Source organism: Oryx dammah, unplaced genomic scaffold (assembly GCF_014754425.2).
Source record: "Oryx dammah isolate SB20612 unplaced genomic scaffold, SCBI_Odam_1.1 HiC_scaffold_8, whole genome shotgun sequence".
NCBI classification, from domain to species: Eukaryota; Metazoa; Chordata; class Mammalia; order Artiodactyla; family Bovidae; genus Oryx; species Oryx dammah.
The window spans coordinates 22,887,697-22,909,991 of NW_024070192.1; the positions used below are offsets into that span (position 1 = coordinate 22,887,697).

The 22,295-nt window shown below is 43.1% G+C and overlaps 2 protein-coding genes and 3 non-coding genes across 5 annotated transcripts; all 5 read left to right on the plus strand.

Annotated features, from left to right (window-relative positions):
- The first annotated feature begins 1,245 nt into the window (after positions 1-1,245).
- On the plus strand, positions 1,246-1,317 carry TRNAC-GCA. Its single transcript has one exon. It is a non-coding gene; the product is annotated as a tRNA-Cys (tRNA).
- A 5,215-nt stretch (positions 1,318-6,532) lies between these two features.
- On the plus strand, positions 6,533-10,906 carry RPL23 (ribosomal protein L23). Its single transcript, XM_040245513.1, has 5 exons — positions 6,533-6,618; positions 7,204-7,287; positions 7,578-7,706; positions 10,555-10,668; positions 10,781-10,906. The coding sequence occupies exons 1-5, from the start codon at positions 6,606-6,608 to the stop codon at positions 10,861-10,863; spliced, it is 423 nt and encodes a 140-aa protein (XP_040101447.1). The 5' UTR covers positions 6,533-6,605; the 3' UTR covers positions 10,864-10,906.
- LOC120867465 lies at positions 7,319-7,454 on the plus strand. Its single transcript, XR_005721894.1, has one exon. It is a non-coding gene; the product is annotated as a small nucleolar RNA SNORA21 (small nucleolar RNA).
- A 2,814-nt stretch (positions 10,907-13,720) lies between the features above and the next one.
- On the plus strand, positions 13,721-16,790 carry CUNH17orf98 (chromosome unknown C17orf98 homolog). Its single transcript, XM_040245514.1, has 3 exons — positions 13,721-13,927; positions 15,386-15,485; positions 16,543-16,790. The coding sequence occupies exons 1-3, from the start codon at positions 13,721-13,723 to the stop codon at positions 16,698-16,700; spliced, it is 465 nt and encodes a 154-aa protein (XP_040101448.1). The 3' UTR covers positions 16,701-16,790.
- Positions 16,791-17,486: 696 nt separating this feature from the next.
- On the plus strand, positions 17,487-17,558 carry TRNAC-GCA. The gene has a single exon. It is a non-coding gene; the product is annotated as a tRNA-Cys (tRNA).
- The last annotated feature ends 4,737 nt before the right edge of the window (positions 17,559-22,295 follow it).

The following is a 22,295-nucleotide window of genomic DNA, read 5'->3' on the forward strand; positions in this document are numbered from 1 at the left end:
GGTGTGAAGAGTTGTCAGTATATAGCTGGTAGCTGGTGAAAAATCAGTCCCAGAAGTGTGCTAGATTCGACTCATACCGGCTTGTGAGAACCAATTGTTAAATTTTCCAGAATTTTTTAAAGCCAGTTGATTTCACTTGAAATTAGCAGATGGACGTTTTTACGCTATAAGAATTGGCAAATCAAAAAAAAAAAAAAGAATTGGCAAATCCTACAAATCAGGTCCTGGGGAGCCAGTTATTAGCCTTTTATCAGCACAACCCTACTTCTGACTGGTTCTGATGTTCTCCAAAAAGGAAGAGGCCAGCATTCTCTGAGGAGGAAAGATAAGATATAGAAGGTTTGAGAATGGAGAATGTGTGTGAAATAATCATTTTAGAGACTGAGAAAGTGAATCTAGTCAGTCAGTGGAGGAGTATTAGACACAGAGCCTGTTTCAGGTTGGCAGAGTGGTTCAGACTTCCCAGTGCTCCTCTAACACTAATGAATTTGAGTTTAATGAGGTTTGGCTGATAGGTACCACTAGGGTTTGTAGTGAATCAGGCACTCTGCCAACTACTGTGAGGAATACAAAAAGGAAAGCAACGTGATCCTACCCTCCAGGAACTTAGTCTATTGGAGAAACAAGATATAGACGCCAAGGGGGAAAAATTCCTGACAGTCGAGAAAGTAAATGTAGAGAGCAACAAAACTGTGAGGAAAGCTTGTTGAAGTCAAAGACTTTCTTAATATTTGGTAGTGCAAAAGAAAAACTGGACAGGTGATCATAGCTAAAGGGAGGATTTTCCAACCTAGGGGAAATCTATTGATGTTTGAAGGAGCAAAGCGAGTGGAAGAGACTCAAGATGCTGGAGATACCTTGGGAAAGACAAGGGAAGCACTTCCTTTCGTGCGCAAAGCATAGGCTGGGGATTCAGTACAACTTGGGACGCAGTCAGGGAGGATAGAAATTAGACTTAAAGAATTCCCAGATGTCAGAGGTATAAGAGGTTGTAATTGTTGGAGGAGAGAAATCCCATCGCACACCCCACAGTGTGTCTGGCCGGACTGGACTTCGTCCTTCCATCCTTCCCTCTTGCCATTTGGGTCCGTTTGGGTCTGGATTGCTTTTTCTCTTGGTCCTTAAGCATCAACCTGGGAAACTTGAAAGAGTTAGTCATACATGTCAAACTATTGTTAATCACCAAGGCAACGTCTGCTCCCATAAACACTACAAATAAACTGTAATCTTCTTCTCACCAGCAGAGGGGGTATAGCTCAGGGGTAGAGCATTTGACTGCAGATCAAGAGGTCCCCGGTTCAAATCCGGGTGCCCCCTTGTGTTCTCACTTTTAACCCTTATCCACCTCAACATGATAGGTAGCAAATATTTGGTCATTTGTAAGTGTTTTCTGGGAATACAGAAATTGGTCAACTACAGGTATCTGGATTTCACATTCTAAAAAGGTCAACACCCAAATAAAGGAATTTCCGGTCCACCCAACAGGTTGCAATCTGTGTTTGGAAGTTGAATTCTTCCATGTCTGCCTATGAGACCCTTTCCACATAGGGAAAAAGAATTTACTTCGCACTTCCTTACCTGTTTCATTCTTGTCCATTCATGCATGCAGCTTTCCAGAGGCTGCATGATGTCACAACAGACTAAATGTGGAAACATGAAAATCCAGATGTCTTTCATTTAGCCAGGTATCAAAGAAATTTCTAAAGGAATGAAAATGAAGCGGCTCTTCTCATTATTTTTAAAATTTAAGTACAATTGTTTTTAAGCATATGTATTTTCTCAACATTCAAATAAATGAAAAGCATAGCATCCGATGGCAAATGCTTCATGGCAAATAGATGGGGGAACAATGGAAACAGTGACAGACTATTTTCTTGGGCTCCAAAATCACTGCAGATGGTGACTACAGCCATGAAATTAAAAGACGCTTGCTCCTTGGAAGAAAAACTGTGTCAAACCTAGACAGCATGTTCAAAAGCAGAAACATTACTCTTCCAACACAGGTCTGTCTAGTCAAAGCTGTGGTTTTCCAGTAGTCATCTATGGATGTGAGAGTTGGACTGTGAGGAAAGCTGAGCGCCGAAGAATTGATGCTTTTGAACTGTGGTGTTGGAGAAGAATCTTGAGAGTCCCATGGACTGCAAGGAGATCCAACCAGCCCATCCTAAAGGAGATCAGTCCTGAATATTTGTTGGAAGGACTGATGCTGAAGCTGAAGCTACAAATATTTTGGCCACCTGACTCATTGGAAAAGACCCTGATGCTGGGAAAGATTGAAGGCAGGAGGAGAAGGGGATGAGAGGATGAGATGCTTGGATGGTATCACGGATGTGATGGACATGAGTTTGAGTAGGCTCCAGGAGTTGGTGATGGACAGGGAAGCCTGGCATGGTGCAGTCCATGGGATTGCAAAGAATCAGACATGACTAAACAACTGAACTTAACTGATTTTAACAGGTAATGGATCATCTTAAATATTTCACAATTTAAATTTCTAATCTGGTGACTCTCAGTAGATAGATATAACTATACAAACAAAACCTTTTTGGAGTCCTCAATAATTTAAGAATGTAAAGGATATTCAGATGAAAATATTTGAGAATCAGTGCTCTAAGTAACCAACCAAGACAACTAATATAGGCAGAAAAGCTAATTTTCTGGAAAAATTGATTTTGGTTTTGGGTGTGTTAGTCTGAAGTGCCTGCAGAGGTGTCCCTATCACGGTTTCCATATATTAGCTAGAGCTAAGCAGAAATGTCTTAGGCTGAGATACAGAATTGGGAGTTATCAGCTTATTGATAGTAATGGAAGGTATTGGGTGGTGTGATCACTCAGAGAAATATACTGAGAAGGGGCAATGAGTAAGGAGAGAGCAATATAGCATAGTGGCTTAGAGCCTATACTTTGGAATCAGTCAGATTCAGGATACCATTTCATCTCTACCTTTCATGATTTGTTTGATCTTGGACAAAAACACTTAACCTTTCTATTTCCTAGTTTCCTCATCTGTAAAATGAGATTAATAATACGTAAGTCACAGGGTTGTAGGGAGGATTCAAGAAGTCACATTCCTATAAAATGGTTAACTCAATCATTAGTATGTAAGAACACTCCATATATAGTAACTTCTATTATTACTAGCATCTTGGAAACCGTAGGTGAAGAGGGTTAATAAGATGGGACTGGTCCCAGTGTACAACAATGTGAGGTCAAGTAAGATAAAGACTGAGGAGTTTCCTTGGATTGCAGAAAGAGTAGGTTACGGTGGACTTTCTAGTATAATTTATCAGTATACATAATTGCTAGTATAATTTCAGTCATATAGTGAGGAAATAAACTAGATTACAGGGGTTCAAGGAATGTGTGCACCCAGGAAGTAAAGAAATAGAGACAGATCATTTCGCAGCTCTGATTTTCATGGACCAATGAAACTATTCCAGAGATGGCAGTGTTGAGATGGTGAAAAGTTGACATTGGATTTAAAGGAACATTTTTAACAACAAAAAAGATGAAGCACAATAATCTTTTAAATTGAGTAAATGTAGCTTTGTGAGAAACACAGTATTTTCCAAATATTTCTAATTTTGCCATAGAAGAACAAAAATTCCTTCATGCCAGGATGCTGACATATGGAAACCATTGAGGTAGACTTCATTTGTTCAGCAATCATCTGCTATGTATTTATTGAGTCAGGCCCTATGCTGAATGCTGGGGATATACTGTTGAACAACAATAACAAAGAAACATGAACTCAGCTTTTAATGGAACATATAGACTAACTGCAGGGGTGGGAAGTCATTCAGCAAAGTCATGAAATACATATTTAAGAACTGAAATAAATACTATGATGGAAAAATACCTTTTAAGAGAAGTTAAAGTAAAATTTCTCTAAGAAAAAGATATTTAAGCTGAGATCTGTAAAAACCAATAGATGTAAAAATGTAACATTTTACATCATGTAAAAATACAAGAGGGTAGTCAGGCTAGAGTATGCCAAGCATATGGCTATTCAGGAGCATATACAGTATCTGGAACAAAAAGGCCAACTCTGCAGAGCCAGCGGGAACATGGTGCAAGATGAGGTTAAGAAGCAGGACAATGCTAGATCAGGGCCCAGTAGGCCATGATATGGATTTTAACTTTCATTCTGAGAGTACAGAAACCATTGGAGAATTTTCAGGAGAGTGACATAGTAATATTTACATTTCTGAAAAATTATTTCTGGCCATTATATGAAGACTGAGTGGATGGATGAGGGAGAAGTAGAGGCCAAGAGACCTATTATGGAGCTTCAGAAGTAGTTTAGGCAAGAGATGGAGGTGGCTTGGACCAGAATGTTAGTAGAGGAGATAGAAGTGGATAGACTTGAGAGACGCTGAGAAGGCCGACTGAAAAAACTTGGGCAGGAATCCCAGAGGCACACCTAGATGGATGGTGGTTCCATTTATCAAGAGAGGCAAAAATGATAATGAAATCATACATTCAGAAACACATGGAATTCGGCTAAGTGGAGAGAGAGAGAGACTGGTAGCTAGAGAAACTGGCAGGAGCAAGTGAAGGATTTAAGAGTGAAATGTATAGATTTAGAGACCTCTTAAAGTTGAAGTGCTCCAGAGGTTAGCCCATGGTCTCTTTTATTTACACTTTCTTCTTTTTTAATTCATCCACTATCATGGCTTTACTTATATACTGACAACTCCCAAATTTCTATCTCCCTCTTTCTGGAACTCCAGGCTAATATGTCCAACCTGCTATTGAAATCTCTCTTTTTTGGTCTAACAGACATCTAACTCAACATCTCCAAAACTGAACTGCTATTCTTACCCCCAAAGCTGTTCCTCTCACAGCTTTCCCCATCTCAGTTGATGGCAACTTGCTCAGACCTCAAGCTTTGGAAACATTTTCTCCTCTTTCTCTTCATCCCACATTTTGTTGGCTCTATCTCCAAACATATCCAGAATCTGATCACATTACAGTACTTCTACTGCTACCATTCTGGTCCAAACCACCACCATTTTTCTTTTGAGTTATTGCAAGAGCATCCCAAATAGGTCTTCTTACTTGTATCTTTGTGTTCCCTCCCACAATCTAGTCTCAATTAGAGTGATCCTTCTGACATATTCGTCAGATCATTTCCCTCCTCTGCTTACAACTTAATGATTTCCAATTCAGTCTGTAAATGTCAAAGTCCATAGTGATGTACAGAGCCCTACATGATCCAGTTCCATTACTTCTGACCTTCATTCTATTGCTTTTCGCTTCACTTACTCTGTCCAGTCATTCCTGGCTTCCTTGCTGGTCCTCACACTGTTCAGGCACAATCCCACCTTAGCGTCTTTCATTGGCTGAGGACTCTGTCTGGACTGCTCTTAGATAATCAAATTGCTCACTCCCTCATCTCAAAATCTTTGCCCTAATGTCAACTTCTTCCATAAAGCCCACACTGACCATTCTATTTTGAACTGCAATTTGCCCCTCTTCCCACTTCCAGATTCCTCTTACTTTTTTTCTACTTTTGTTTTCATAGTACTTATAAGGATCTAACATACTATATGTTGCCATTATTACGTCTAAGGATTCGCTCAGTCGTGTCCGACTCTTTGCGACCCCGTGGACTGTAGCCCACCAGGCTCCTCCGTCCATGGGATTCTCCAGGCAAGAGTACTGGAGTGGGTTGCCATTTCCTTCTCCAATTAACGTCTATGGTTCAGTATCTAATACCCACCTTCATCACCACCCTGACTGGATGTAACTTTCATAAGGGCAAGAATGATCTGTTTTGTTCTGATGTAGTCTAGCCTGTGCCCAGGACAGAATCTGGAGTCAGTAGTCTTTTAATATTTGAATGAATGCATCGCAGGAAGAAGCCTGAAGAATGGGAAAGCCTGAGGCAGGGAAAATAATGATGAATATAGCAAGATATAGAAAATACAAGTGGGTTTGGGACCAAGCACACACAATATGGAATTATCTCTAGCCCTACAATGGCACCTCTCAGTTGTATTACATCCTAATGAAACCATTTCCAGCTCTTTAACCCTCGCCCTCAACGCCCGTGCGTTCAGGTTAAAGCGTCTGCCTCCAATGCGGGAGACCTGGGTTCAATCCCTGGATCGGGAAGATTTCCCTGGAGAAGGAAATGGTAACCCACTCCAGTATTCTTGCTTGGACTGAGTATGGACGTTCCATGGACGGAAAAGCCTGATAGGCTACAGTCCACGGGGTCGCAAAGAGTTGTACACGACTGAACGACTTCACTTTCACTTCACTTTAGTGTCCATCTAAGTCCCTGGCACATAGTGTTCAGAAAAGGTTGTCCGATCAATTAAACCAATGTTTCTGTGTCCCAAACAACTACTCCCGAGCTCCTATCGAATGTACTCTCGGTATCATTCATTCTGCAGCCTTCAACCCCCTACACCGCTCACTTTGTATCGCGAGCTCTAGACGACGTCCCGCATTTATGACGTAATAAGACAGCACCCTGGGGAAAGAGGCCGATTGAGCAAACTCCGAATCACGTGACCAGATTGGGCGGGGCGTCGGAGTTCATATCCCAGTGTCCTTTGTATCTACTTCCTTTTTGTCCCTTCCCAGCCTTCAAGATGTCGAAGCGAGGTGAGGTTTTGACTTTGGAAGATCCTTCGCCATCTGTTGTGCTGTGGCAGCTGGCCTTGCCGGCAGCGGCGGCCGTGGGCAGCTGGGGCGATTTTCTCTGCTCGAGGCCAGAGAGGGCTTGGAGGGTTCATCGCGAGAGCACCGGGAGAGCCCCTGAAAGTGACGGGGCCGGCTGGAGGGTTGAGTTGGCAGGATCCAGTCGTGACTCTGGATCGAATTCTGAGGGTTCACGCCGGGTCACCGCTGCAGTAACGGGATTGTTGGAGTTGGACTGACTTAGGCCCCAGTGTAGGCGGCTTGTGCAGTCTCCCACCCTGCAGGAAGAATTGCGTGGTGCAAAAGTTGGATCGAGAATTGAGTCTTCCAGGCCACTTAATCTCAGTCTAATGTCGTGGTAGTTAGGACTTGGCTATTGGCCTTGAGAACTGGGTGGCACATGGGGCAGGGGGTGTGTGGATTCCTAGAGAAAACGAATCTACATTGTGCCGTTTCCCAAAGCATACGCGACTGAACTACTTTAAGCATGTGAAAGGGACTCCGAACCATGACTGGGCAGTGACCTCCTGTTTCCCTTCCTACTTACAGGACGTGGGGGGTCCTCTGGTGCGAAATTTCGGATTTCCTTGGGTCTTCCGGTTGGAGCCGTGATCAACTGTGCTGACAACACAGGTGAAACCTTCGGCTGCCCCCTGCCATACTCACCCTTTTAAAAGCACTCAGTGGGCCTTTTGCTGATGACCCGCTGAGCCGTCAAGAAAGGGCAGAGTGAAAACACCGCTTTTGGGTGAAGCGGCAGCATGTTGTGTTGTTTTGCTTCAATCGGTGGTGTGACAAGGTGTTCCACCTAGTGGGGACTGTCTGCTTGGGAGTGTGAGTGGAGGAGGTGGTGTTGGAAAATCGCAGCGCTGCCTGATTGGCCCTCAAAAGTAGTCTCCATGTTTGTTTACATTCTTTTATAGGAGCCAAAAATCTGTATATCATCTCTGTGAAGGGGATCAAGGGACGATTGAATAGACTTCCTGCTGCTGGTGTGGGTGACATGGTGATGGCCACAGTCAAGAAAGGCAAACCAGAGCTCAGAAAGAAGGGTGAGTAGAGATGGAATTCTCCTTTTGGTCTCTGGACAGTTGAAAGATTTCTCTCATTATTGGAAAAGTGGAACAGTCATTTTGCCATTCTCTTAAAGCTTGATCTAGTTCACAGTAGTTAACAGACTTGTCTCACATACCTACACCTTAAATAGAAGCAAGAGCCCTGTCCTACTGGGATTTGAAGTCCATCCACATGATTCCTTCCCAAGCTGTCTCCTTTTAATTCTTGTTTTTTTGTTCCAACTTACAGTCCTTCCTTTGTGCCTCGGATTCTTGCTGTGTCCCCTATCTGGAATATTCTAATTCTAGTCATCTTCTGCTCATTTCCTTCTTGACGCCTCTCCTTACCCCATTCTCTCCCCTTTCCCAAATAACCTTGAATCCAGGTGGTAATTTTTGTATGTGACATTTAGGGTTGTCTCTTCTGTGAGAGCAGATAATTGTCTTTAGTTAGTTGCTGATTCCTTGGCTACAGACTAGGGGGTACCAAGTGAAAGCACAGCCTTAAGACCTGAATCACCCCAGGCAAGTTTCTTTTCAGGAACTTATTTGAAAGGGAGTAATGATACATACAGAAAAGGAAATGGCAGCCCACTCCAGTATTCTTGCCTGGAAAATTCCATGGACGGCAGAGCCTTGTAGGCTACTATCCATGGGGTCACAAAGAGTTGAACACGACTGAGCGGCTTAACTTTTCACTTTCTAATGATACCTAGATGAGATTAACTCAGGGTTGTGACTGAACAAAAAGTTCAGTGGTTACTTCTAAATCTCTTCTGATAGAAACTGAAACCTGAGGCTGCTCATTGCCTAATTGTGGACCACCCCAAAAAGTTTTCCTACTACATGTATGGATTAGGTGTTGGGGCTGAGACAGTGCTGAATTGTCTGGCTTTACAGCTTCTGCTATTCAATGCACTTGACTTTCCAGCTCTGTTGACCTCCGGTATGCACTTGGGGACTTGGTAGGCAAGGAATAACCATTTGAGTTAGGCACTGATAAAGCAGTGTGTTGATCAGGGTCAGCATGCAACTGGACAGGCTGTCCTCCTAGAACACTTGCTGGGTCTGGTCTATGGCCTGGGAAGCTGTCAGGGAAGGGCAGAGCAGTTGTCCATCACTGTGGGTGAGATGGCAGCAGGGCATGCTGTCTGTCTCAATCAGTTGTGGGACAGACCAGAGAACACTCTTGTTTTAAAACTAGGTCTGACTTTCCAACTCTATTACTTTATTCTTTGGGCCTTGTTTCTTCTAAATGAACTGTTAGCCCTTGAACAGCATGGGTTTGAACTGCACGGGTGCACTTTAACACAGATTTTTTTCCTGCTAAATATATATTACTGTACCACACAACCTGAGGTTGAATCAGCAAATACAGAGGGTCAACTAAAAGTTACAGATGGGTTTTATTTTATTTTTTTTTTTTTTACAGATGGGTTTTAGACTGCACATTATAACGTGCAGAAATGTGGGAAAGGACAGGACTAGAAATCCAGAATCCTGAATTCATATGACCTTATTTGTTAGATTCATTTGTGAGAATTGCTAAATACATAAGGGTCCAATGGAGAGTCTCAGTCAGCATTACCTGTCACTCAGTTTGTAACCCATTGTTAAAAACTCAGAAGACTGTCTGTGAACACAATACTTGCTTCAAGGATAGCCAGGATCCCTGTCCTTAAAAAATCACCTTTTTCCAGTCTCATCTTAAAATAGGGGGCTTCCCTGGTAGCTCAGTCGGTAAAGAATCTGCCTGCAGGGCAGGAGACCCCGGTTTGATCCCTGGGTCAGGAAGATTCCCTGGAGAAGGAAATGGCAACCCACTCCAGTATTCTTGCCTGGAAAGTCCTATGGACAGAGGAATCTGTTCGGCTACAGTCAGGGTCGCACGAGTCGGACACAACTTAACGACTAAACCACCACATCTTAAATATAGAAGTTTTAACTGTTATCCCTAGTTTGCAAGATTGCATGACCTGTTCAAGGTCTCCAAACTACTGTCAGTCAGGATTTGAATTCAGGTCTGTCTGACTCTAGTTCTATCAAGTGCAGTCAATGCTTTGAATATCTGGAAAAGTATTCACTTCAGAGCAGGTAGGTTTTAAAAAGTTACTTATGACCCTGGAAAGCAGTTTCTCAAAAAGTTAAACCTAGAGTTAATTAAATAAGAAATACAAGTTGAATTTCTGTTACGTGACTCTTAGGCCTCCAAGAGATGATCATATTTTTGTATTTTGTTGTATGTCCTATTTTCCAATGTAAGTAAGACCATTTCCTTCCCATAACTTATTCTTGCTTCACGGATGATTGTCTTGGATATAAAAAATTATAGAAAACATGTGCCTTGCAGTCTAAATGGCATAAAGTGCTAATTTTATATCAAAGTTTGTACTTGGAGGCCTTGATAGAAATGATGATGGAGTATTTATTGTGTAATGAGGAGTTACTAGCTTGGCCTTTCTAGTATGAGGAAGGTCTGTTTCTCAATTCTATGACATTGGGATCTTAACAGTACCTACCTCTTGGGTGAAGTAGGAAAATGTATAGAAAGTGCTTAACAAGTTTCCTGTTGGTATGTTGCTGATCTGTACTCCCAGAGTACAGATTCATGCTTGTAAGGAAATGCTTATAGTTTGAACTTAGAAGTAAGGTCTTCCCTTAAGAGGTGATGGATATTTATTCTCTTTCGCACTTGATTTTAGGAAATCAAAAAGCTAATGAGGATGCATTCTGTCCAAATGGGGAATGTTGGGAAGCTAGACATGGTGTAAACCGCTTTCTCATGGTGACATTGGTACTTGACAGGTTTAATGACAACTGTTTTTTTTTTTTTTTCCCCCCTCAGTACATCCAGCGGTGGTAATTCGACAACGAAAGTCATACCGGAGAAAAGATGGTGTGTTTCTTTATTTTGAAGATAATGCAGGGGTCATAGTAAACAATAAAGGCGAGATGAAAGGTAAGAAAGAATCCACGTCTTTGTTCAGCTTGTGAGATTTGATGATTCAACTCAAGAAGTGTGCAAGGAAAGGACCCTTTGAGCTTATGTGTCACTTCATTCTTTTATGCAGGTTCTGCCATCACAGGACCAGTTGCAAAGGAATGTGCAGACTTGTGGCCCAGGATTGCGTCCAATGCTGGCAGCATTGCGTGATTCTTTGGTGTATTTGTAAAAAATAAAAATTATTTGCTCCCAATGCTTGCCCTCCTGTTTCTTTCTACATGTTACTCTTGATACCACCTAATCCTTACCTGAATTTTTTAGTTCTTAAATTACAGATGATATATACTGTCTGGTTACAGGTTACCCCAGGTAACTGCCCTGCAATTAGAAAGGTATTTGAGATAAGGTACAATGTATGGTAAGATCCTGGACACTCATGGACTTCAAGGAATGATGTGAATAGGGACACCCTTTGGGGTACACATGTATATAGTGTGCACTTTGCAGTTACAGGTTTTCTTTGGGTAAGTTGGTGCATGAATCCATTTATATTTATAAAACCTAACACATGGTAATTGTTCTCATGAAAGATGACTAAGTTGTTAATATCTACAAGTCTTTTTTTTTTTTTTTTGCTATCAAAACTATTTCGATGGCATACATTTTCCAAACCCTAGCTTGAGAATAAAAGATGATAGAATGTTAACACAGCAGGCTAATACCTTTTTTCCTCCCCCAAGCCATGAGAGTTGATTTAGGTGACATTCAATGGAGAAGGCAATGGCACCCCACTCCAGTATTCTTGCCTGGAAAATCCCATGGACGGAGGACCCTGGTAGGCTGCAGTCCATGGGGTTGCGAAGAGTGGGACACGACTGAGAGACTTCCCTTTCACTTTTCACTTCTCATGCACCGGAGAAGGAAATGGCAACCCACTCCAGTGTTTTTCCCTGGAGAATCCCAGGTACGGGGGAGCCTGGTGGGCTGCCGTCTGTGGGGAATTGGACACGACTGAAGCGACTTAGCAGCAGCAGCAGTGACCTAGGTCTAGATCTTGTGACCCCATAGACTATCCTGCCAGGCTCTGTCCATGGGATTCTCCAGGCAAGAATACTAGAGTGGGTTGCCATTTCCTTCTCCAAGGGATCTTCCTGACCCAGGGATTGAACCCTGGTTTCCTTCACTGCAGGCTGATTCTTTACCAACTCAGCTACCAGGGAAGCAGGTATAACGCAACCTTTTTCTAATTAATAACGTGCTTTTGTACAATAAACAGGCTTCCCTCATAGCTCACTGGGTAAAAATCTGCCTGCAATCCAGGAGACCCAGGTTCCACCCTGGGTTGGGAAGATCCCCTGGAGAAGGAAATGGCAACCCACTCCAGTATTGCCTGGAGAATCCCATGGACAGAGGAGCTTGGCAAGATACAGTCCGTGGGGGTTACAGCAGTCAGACATGACTTAGCAATGAAACAACCACCATGATAAACTAGTAACAAAAGGATTCCTGAATTTGTTGCATCGTTTGTGAAATAATAGCACCTCGGTTTGTATGAGGAGCAGAGGAATTTGTATAAGGCCATTTGTAAAGCATCTATATAAAGGGAAATTGGGGAAGTAAACTAGAAAGAAAAATCACTTAACAATAATTGAAGAAAATGACTGTTCATGTTTTGCTATATCCTATTATATACACAAAATTAACCAGAGGGGAAAAGTATGGTAATATGTATCAACTTACTGTTTTGATGGATTTTTAAATTTATCAGGAGGAGGTATATTAGCTGATGAATTGGGTAGGGAGGGGAGAAGTGATTTAAGTGGATATACTGGAAGTGAGGAGGTAAGTTCTGGTTCTGGATCTGCCACTAAATGAATTAGGAAATATCCCAACATTGCCGAGCTTCAGCTTCAGTTCAGTTGCTCAGTCATGTCCGACTGCGACCCCATGAATCACAGCATGCCAGGCCTCTCTGTCCATCACCAACTCCTGGAGTTGACCCAAACTCATGTCCATCGATGATCCAGCCATCTCATTATCCTCTGTCATCCCCTTCTCCTCCAGCCCCCAATCCCTCCCAGCATCAGGGTCTTTTCCAAAGAGTCAACTCTTCTCATGAGATGGCCAAAGTATTGGAGTTTCAGCTTGAATATCAGTCCCTCCAATGAACACCCAGGACTGATCTTTAGAATGGACTGGTTGGATCTCCTTGCAGTCCAAGGGACTCTCAGGAGTCCTCCAACGCAATTCAAAAGCATCAGTTCTGTGCTCAGCCTTTACAGTCCAACTCTCACATGACTACTGGAAAAACCATAGCCTTGACTAGACAGACCTTTGTTGACAAAGTAATGTCTCTGCTTTTGAATATGCTATCTAGGTTGGTCATAACTTTTCTTCCAAGGAGTAAGCGTCTTTTAATTTCATGGCTGCAATCACCATCTGCAGTGATTTTGGAGCCCCAAAAATAAAGTCTGACGCTGTTTCCACTGTTTCCCCATCTATTTCCCATGAAGTGATGGGACCAGATGCCATAATCTTAGTTTTCTGAATGTTGAGCTTTAAGCCAACTTTTTCACTCTACTCTTTTGCTTTCATCAAGAGGCTTTTTAGTTTCTCTTCAGTTTCTAACATAAGGGTGGTGTCAACTTACTGTTCTGTAAAATGCGAGTTGGAAGTAGATGCTGTCTGAACTGATCCGTTCAGGGTTCAGGCTTTTCAAAGGAACTGGGTTTGGGAAATGTATATAACAACGAGGGAGCAGAGAAGCTTGTTCTTAAAAGGAGCATGGGGAGTTGGGACCGACTGCCCTCACAGCCACATTCAGTCATCCCGCTTCTCTGATTCCTCTTGCATAGTTCCCTCCTAGACATCCCTCACCTCGGGACCATGCAAGCAACTACCCCCCACATCCCTATGAGGCTACCCCGTAGGATGGGGACAATAGGGTTTGTGTCCCCCACTGTGACGCCGACGTGATGTTTAATTCCACGTCACAATGTGCCGGGGAGTCTCCACCTAGGACACTCCGCTTCTGCCAGAAAAGCCCTCGGAGGCTGCGTTGGTCTGGATGGCGCACCTTTGCGCGTGTCCTCTGCGGCGGGAGAAGGGGTTCATTCTGGATGGGGTGGCGGTGAGCACCGTGGCCCGCTCCTACGAGCACCTGAGGCCCAAGCTCTGGTCGGCGATTCCGCCCTACAATGCGCAGCAGGACTACCACTCCCGCCGGTACTTCCGGAGCCGTGTGGTTCCGCCCATCCTGCGGAAGACTGATCAGGTACCCGAGCCCCGCGTAGGACCCGGCTATCTGCGCCCACAGAGCTTGGCCCAGGTGGTGGGCTGACTTCCCAGATCCGGGCGTCTCATGCCAGCGCCCTCACCACCATGGAGGCTGCCCGATTTGCACCCTCTCAGCTTTCTGGATGAAACTCCAGAATTGCTGGAGGCAGGAGACAGGTGTTGAGCGCGAACTTTCTGAGCTCACCTTCCATGCCTGAATTTGAGAATGATCTCATTTCAGATCTCTGCGAGCCTCTGCCAAAGAAATCGGGTTCGTTGTCCTTTTTGGCGCCATGGATTCACCCTTTGGGGTGATCTCACGCGGCAAATTCTCAAAGCCCGACCCTCCGAGGCCCACTAGGCGAGGTGCCTTCGGTCCGGTGACGTAATGCGACCTTCTTTGAACAGACTGGAAGGAAACCTCCCAACTTACCCAGCCCTCGTTTCTACTTAGTTGCACATCCCCCTTATGGGGATCAAAGATTCTGAGGCTATTACAGGCTGACGGCTCCAATTTTTTTCAACATTTTGCTTCCAGTATTTGTGACTATTAATGCATATCAGTGATACGGGGAGAAGAGGACTGAATGCGAGTTATTCTGTGAACACATCTTGGAGTTTCAGTGGTCCCAGATGGCTGTGTGTGCGCATGTGCGTTCGTTCAGTGCAGGCACTGGACCCACATCGGTGTGTGCCGTATTTGGGTGTGTTCGCTGGCTACTCATGTAATATTTATAACACAAGGAAACAGAATCTGGGTAAAAACTCCAGAACTCAAAAGTTAGAAAAATAATACGATGTACATACTTTTGAAACTATGTTCCATTTTGTAAGTTTTCTTTAATTGTCACAACCACCGTTTGTGGTAGGTATTATTTTCATTTAAATGAAGATCGTGTTTACTGAAATTTACCAGACTCTTTATTTGAGGCCAGTTTATGTCTCACTTCAACCTCAAAGTACTGTCGAGGAAAATGAGCTCCAAAAAAGCTGTGTCTTTGACCTAAGGTCTTCTTAGGAGCAGAACTGGAATTAGAACCAGTCTTCCTGATAGTTCAGACAGTAAAGAATCTGCCTGTGATGTGGGAGACCTGGGTTCAATCCCTGGGTTGGGAAGACCCCTGGAGAAGGGAATGGCTACCCCTGTCCAGTATTCTTGCTTGGAGAATTTCATGGATAGAGTAGTCTGGCAGGCTACAGGCTATGGGGTCCCAAAGAGTTGGATAGGACTGAGCTACTAACACTTTCTCTGGCATTAGACACTGAGCCTGTAACTACCAAACTACAATGCATCTCGCTGAAAGGCAATAGGTCACCAAGTATATTTAAACTGTCTGGCCCTTTTACCCCGGGCTGTGACGTCTCCCTCCCCTAACAAGACAGGAGGCAGGGGTCGGACTGTGCTTTTTTCGGCATCATGGCTGACAGTCTTCTGCATTTTCTCTCTCACTCTCAGGATCACGGCGGTACAGGAAGGGATGGCTGGATAGTGGATTATTTCCACATCTTCGGGCAAGGACAGAGATACCTCAACAGGAGAAACTGGGCAGGGGCAGGCAAGTGCCACCTCCCTTTCCAATCTCATCATGATCTTACCTGGGAAGAGTGGTGTGCCTTCCACAGTGAGAGAAACTGGGTCCTAAAGAGACCTGGAAGGGAAAGAGACCCAGCGACTGACTGTATCCTCCAGTTTTCTTCTCATGCATGAGCAGATGGTGTTACAGTGCTCCCTGATAGTTAGTTATTGAGCACCCACTGTATGTCAGGTGCTTTTTATCCTCAGAATATCCTCAGTTACAGCCAGGGAAATTGAGTTTTAGAGAGTTAAAATGATTTGCTAAGAAGGGTTGGAGTTCCCTGGTGGCTCTGTGGTAAAGAATCTGCCTGCCAATACAGGAGACATGGGTTCAGTCCCTGCTTTGGGAATATCCTCTGGAGGAGGAAATGGCAACCCACTCCAGTATTTTTGCCTAGGAAATCCCATAGACAGAGGAGCCTGGCAGGCGCTAGTCTATGGGGTCACAAGAGTCAGACAAGACTTAGCAACTATACCACCACCATCACCAAGAAGGGCTGAGCTGAGATTGAAATTACACTGTTTCCAAGGAAAGCCTGTGTTCTCATTGCTCCCAGAGCAGACTGTGTCCTGCTCACTCTCCAGGCCCAATTTAGCAGCAGTAGGAAAAGGGAGCATTGAGAGCTGTTTTTCTGGCAGGATAAGCCCTCCTCCTACCCCACCTAGTCACATGATCCCTCACACCATTGGCCAAATTGAGCTCATCTGCTTTCTCCAGATGGGTCAGATACAAGGGTCAAATCTTCTCAGTTCTCTAGGGTGCAAGGCAAGTTTAGCCATGCCCAGAAGTTTCTGGCCCTTCGTCTCCCAGCACATATCATTCATGCTCCCTCTGCATGCTACCCCTAGTATGAGGATTGGTTTCCAGGATGCCATCTGCCTCCTCCACCTCATCCACCCTTGGCTCTTCAGGACTCAGGGTTCAGAAGGGACATGGGAGCACAGTGACTATAACTGAGTGAGTGAGCCTCCTATACCAGTAGGGAAAACAAGAAAGGGCTGAATACAGGCTCAGGCCTCTCTCTCTGTCCCCCAAGGGCATTCTCTCCAGCAAGTGACCGGGCATGACCACTATAATACCAATCTGAAAGCAACCCAGGGGTTCAATGGTCGGTTTGGCTATCGCCGGAACACCCCAGCCCTTCGCCACTGCCCATCTGTCTTTGGAGAGATCACCCGGTTCCCTCTCTTTTAACAGCAGCTCTTCTCCTCATGCTCCTCCACCTGAATTTCTAAGACAGATGTGTATAAGAACTCTCAGTGTTATTTTACATTAAAACTTCTGTGTAAGTGCCTCAGTGTGCTGTTTCATCACTGAGACTGGGGGAGGGGGAGAGCTAGTTTCTCCACCCTCAGCTTCTCTACCCTGTGGAGGAGGTGGGAGGGGAAAGGGTGTCTCAGGCTGTGCCTTTAAACTCCATGTAAATAGAGTGCCAGACTTGAAAGGAGAAGCCTCTGGTCTCCCCTATATAAGGAGGAAGCACACTATTTAAGCCCTCAGAAACTCTTCTCCAGGCATCAGGAGGGCCCAGATCAGAAGCTACCTACTGTTTCCATCAAGAACAGAGCAGGCAACGTGGCCACAGGGATTGCTGGTTGTCCTGAGAAGTTCTTGATTTTTCTGGATCATCCCATCCAAAAGAATTGATGTCTTCCTCCTCCTTCCCACCCTCAACTCATCACGAGGCAGGGGGTAAACAGGGTGATATCTGGAGCTGAGGATCATGACACAGTAATATGGTGTTTGTGGAAGCTTTCTCTACTAATGCTGTATCCATTTCCTTTTCAGCTGGTTTCCAGTGGGTCAGTTTTCAAGTGCCTCCACCCCTTTTATTGGTGGCCAAGAAAAAAGCCAAAGCAGATTACAGATACAAAGGGAGTGGAGCTTTAGAATACAAAGCTTGCAGGAATTCCAAGTGGGTGGAAATTGTTTGTATTGAGTCACCATAAGTAGACAAGGAAGACACCTCCAATAGGCCTTGGGGGTATAGCTCAGGGGTAGAGCATTTGACTGCAGATCAAGAGGTCCCCGGTTCAAATCCGGGTACCCCCTTCCTTCTTTACCATTTTACTTCCATTAAATACTTCACTCCCAGCCCCAGGATGACTAGAGGAGGAAGACAAGAACTCCCAAGGGATTCTTGTCCAGATAAACTAGTTACTCTCATATTCCAAACAATGAGGATAAATCCCTGGAGGATTCTACTGGTCTTCAATTAAGACAAAGTCCCTGAGGAAATTCTTAGATCTGAGAGCTGTGATTACAATTTATCGATCTGATGTATGACAGAATAAAGATAAAGATGTTGGTATAACATATATAGTTGAGCCTTACTACACATAAGGCTGTGGTGAATTAAAGGATGAAAGAGATACCCCACATCCAAGGTAAGAGAAACCCAAGTAAGACAGTAGGTGTTGCAAGAGGACATCAGAGGGCAGACACACTGAAAGCATAATCACAGAAAACTAGTCGATCTAATCACACTAGGACCATAGCCTTGTCTAACTCAATGAAACTAAGCCATGCCCGTGGGGCCACCCAAGATGGGCGGGTCATGGTGGAGAGGTCTGACAGAATGTGGTCCACTGGAGAAGGGAATGGCAAACCACTTCAGTATTCCTGCCTTGAGAACCCCATGAAGAGTATGAAAAGGCAAAATGGTAGGATACTGAAAGAGGAACTCCCCAGGTTCAGTAGGTACCCAATATGCTACTGGAGATCAGTGGAGAAATAACTCCAGAAAGAATGAAGGGATGGAGCCAAAGCAAAAACAATACCCAGCTGTGGATGTGACTGGTGATAGAAGCAAGGTCTGTTGCTGTAAAGAGCAATATTGCATAGGAACCTGGAATTTCAGGTCCATGAATCAAAGCAAATTTGAAGTGGTCAAACAGGAGATGGCAAGAGTGAACGTCGACATTCTAGGAATCAGTGAACTAAAATGGACTGGAATGGGTGAATTTAACTCAGATGACCATTATATCTACTACTGCAGGCAGGAATCCCTTAGAAGAAATGGAGTAGCCATCATGGTCAACAAAAGAGTCTGAAATGCAGTACTTAGATGCAATCTCAAAAATGACAGAATGATCTCTGTTAGTTTCCAAGGCAAACCATTCAATATCACAATAATCCAAGTCTATGCCCCAACCAGTAACGCTGAAGAAGCTGAAGTTGAACGGTTCTATGAAGACCTACAAGACCTTTTAGAACTAACACCCAAAAAAGATGTCCTTTTCATTATAGGGGACTGGAATGCAAAAATAGGAAGTCAAGAAACACCTGGAGTAACAGGCAAATTTGGCCTTGGAGTACAGAATGAAGCAGGGCAAAGACTAATAGAGTTTGCCACGAAAATGCACTGGTCATAGTAAACACCCTCTTCCAACAACATAAGAGAAGACTCTACACATGGACATCACCAGATGGTCAACACCGAAATCAGACTGATTATATTATTGCAGCCAAAGATATATGGATTATATCTTTGCAGCCAAAGATGGAGAAGCTCTATAAAGTCAACAAAAACAAGACCAGGAGCTGACTGTGGCTCAGATCATGAACTCCTTATTGCCAAATTCAGACTTAAATTGAAGAAAGTAGGGAAAACCACTAGACCATTCAGGTATGACCTAAATTAAATCCCTTATGATTATTCAGTGGAAGTGAGAAATAGATTTAAGGGACTAGATCTGATAGACAGAGTGCCTGATGAACTATGGACGGAGGTTCGTGACTGTAGAGGAGACAGGGATCAGGACCATCCCCATGGAAAAGAAATGCAAAAAAGCAAAATGGCTGTCTGAGGAGGCCTTACAAATAGCTGTGAAAAGAAGAGAGGCAAAAAGCAAAGGAGAAAAGGAAAGATATGAGCATCTGAATGCATAGTTCCAAAGAATAGCAAGGAGAGATAAGAAAGCCTTCTTCAGCGATCAGTGCACAGAAATAGAGGAAAACAACAGAATGGGAAAGACTAGAGATCTCTTCAAGAAAATTAAAGATACCAAGGGAACATTTCATGCAAAGATGGGCTCGATAAAGGACAGAAATGGTATGGACCTAACAGAAGCAGAAGATATTAAGAAGAGGTGGCAGGAATACACAGAAGAACTGTACAAAAAAGATCTTCACAACCCAGATAATCACAATGGTGTGATCACTCACCTAGAGCCAGACATCCTGGAATGTGAAGTCAAGTGGGCCTTAGGAAGCATCACTATGAACAAAACTAGTGGAGGTGATTTGAGCTATTTCAAATCCTGAAAGATGATGCTGTGAACGTGCTGCCCTCAATATGCCAGCAAATTTGGAAAACTCAGCAGTGGCCACAGGACTGGAAAAGGTCAGTTTTCATTCCAATTCCAAAGAAAGGCAATGCCAAAGAATGCTTAAACCACTGCACAATTGCACTCATCTCACACACTAGTAAAGTAACGCTCAAAATTCTCCAAGCCAGGCTTCAGCAATACGTGAACTGTGAACTTCCAGATGTTCAAGCTGGTTTTAGAAAAGGCAGAGGAACCAGAGATCAAATTGCCAACATCTGCTGTATCATGGAAAAAGCAAGAGAGTTCCAGAAAAACATCTATTTCTGCTTTATTGACTATGTCAAAGCCTGTGACTGTGTGGATCACAATAAACTGTGGAAAATTCTTCAGGAGATGGGAATACCAGACCATCTGACCTGCCTCTTGAGAAACTTATATGCAGGTCAGGAAGCAACAGTTAGAACTGGACATGGAACAACAGACTGGTTCCAAATAGGAAAAGGAGTACGTCAAGGCTGTATATCGTCACCCTGCTTATTTAACTTCTATGCAGAGTACATCATGAGAAACGCTGGACTGGAAGAAGCACAAGCTGGAATCAAGATTGCTGGGAGAAATATCAATAACCTCAGATATGCAGATGACAACACCCTTATGGCAGAAAGTGAAGAGGCACTAAAAAGCCTCTTGATGAAAGTGAAAGAGGAGAGTGAAAAGGTTAGCTTAAAACTCAACATTCAGAAAACGAAGATCATGGCATCTGGTCCCATCACTTCATGGGAAATAGATGGGAAAGAGTGGAAACAGTGTCAGACTTTATTTTGGGGGGCTCCAAAATCACAGCAGATGGTGACTGCACCCATGAAATTAAAAGATGCTTACTCCTTGGAAGAAAAGTTACGACGAACCTAGATAGCATATTCAAAAGCAGAGATATTACTTTGCCGACTAAGGTCCGTCTAGTCAAGGCTATGGTTTTTCCAGTGGTCATGTATGGATGTGAGAGTTGGACTGTGAAGAAGGCTGAGCGCCAAAGAATTGATGCTTTTGAACTGTGGTGTTGGAGAAGACTCTTGAGAGTCCTTTGGACTGCAAGGAGATCCAACCAGTCCATTCTGAAGGAAATCAACCCTGGGATTTCTTTGGAAGGAATGATGCTAAAGCTGAAACTCCAGTACTTTGGCCACCTCATGCTAAGAGTTGACTCATTGGAAAAGATTCTGATGCTGGGAGGGATTGGGGGCAGGAGAAGGGGACGACAGAGGATGAGATGGCTGGATGGCATCACTGACTTGATGGATGTGAGTTTGAGTGAACTCCGGGAGTTGGTGATGGACAGGGAGGCCTGGCGTGCTGCAGTTCATGGGGTCGCAAAGAGCTGGACACAACTGAGCAACTGAACTGAAGGCTAAATTTATATATACATATATATATTTATATATACATATATACACATATACATATACACAGATTTATATATACATATATGATAGTAAATATATTATGTATAATAAATATAATACAATATAAATGTATATATCATATATAATAATATTTTACATTATTATATATAATAATTATTTAATATAATATATTATATACATAATAATTATATATACACTATATACATACATACATTACATTATATTACATTGTAATATACATATTACATTATCTAATATTTAATAATAATATATAATATATATATATTCAGAGGTGGAATTGCTGGGTCATATGATAATTTATATATATAATTTTTTGAGGAACTGTCATATATCCAGAGATATATTTTGAATTATTTATACCTAGTGGGACCCAGGCCTCCACACTTGTTTCTTTATCTTACAGGTTATTTATCTTACAGGTCTTTATCTTACAGGCCATTAATATATATATTGTTATATATATTATATAATTAGTACATAATTGATATATTATATATAATATGAAAATTTATATGAATATATAAAATATATAAATTATATATATATATATATATATATATATACTGCTTCCCAGGTGGCTCAGTGGTAAAGAACCCACCTGTCAGTGCAGGAGACACAGGAGATATGGGTTCTACCCTTGGGTCGGGAAGATCCCCTGGAGGAGGAAATGGCAACCCACAACAGTATTCTTGCCTGGAAATCCTATGGACGGAGGAGCCTAGTGGGCTACAGTCCATGGGGTTGCAAAGAGTTGGACAAGACTGAGTGCACACACACACACGATATGGTACAAGGGCTTCCCTGGTAGCTCAGATGGTAAACAGTCTGCTTGCAATATACACAATTCATATATATGTATGTATTTATATTTTGTGTATATATATATATATATTTTTTTGTTTGTTTGTTTATCTGTCCATCAATGGACACTTGCATTGCATTGCTTTCAGCTATGGCTACTGTGTATAATACTACTATGAACAGTATGAACAGAATATACAAATATTTGTTTGAGTGCCTACATTAGTTTCTTTGGAGTATATACACAGAGGTGGAATTTCTGGGTCATATGA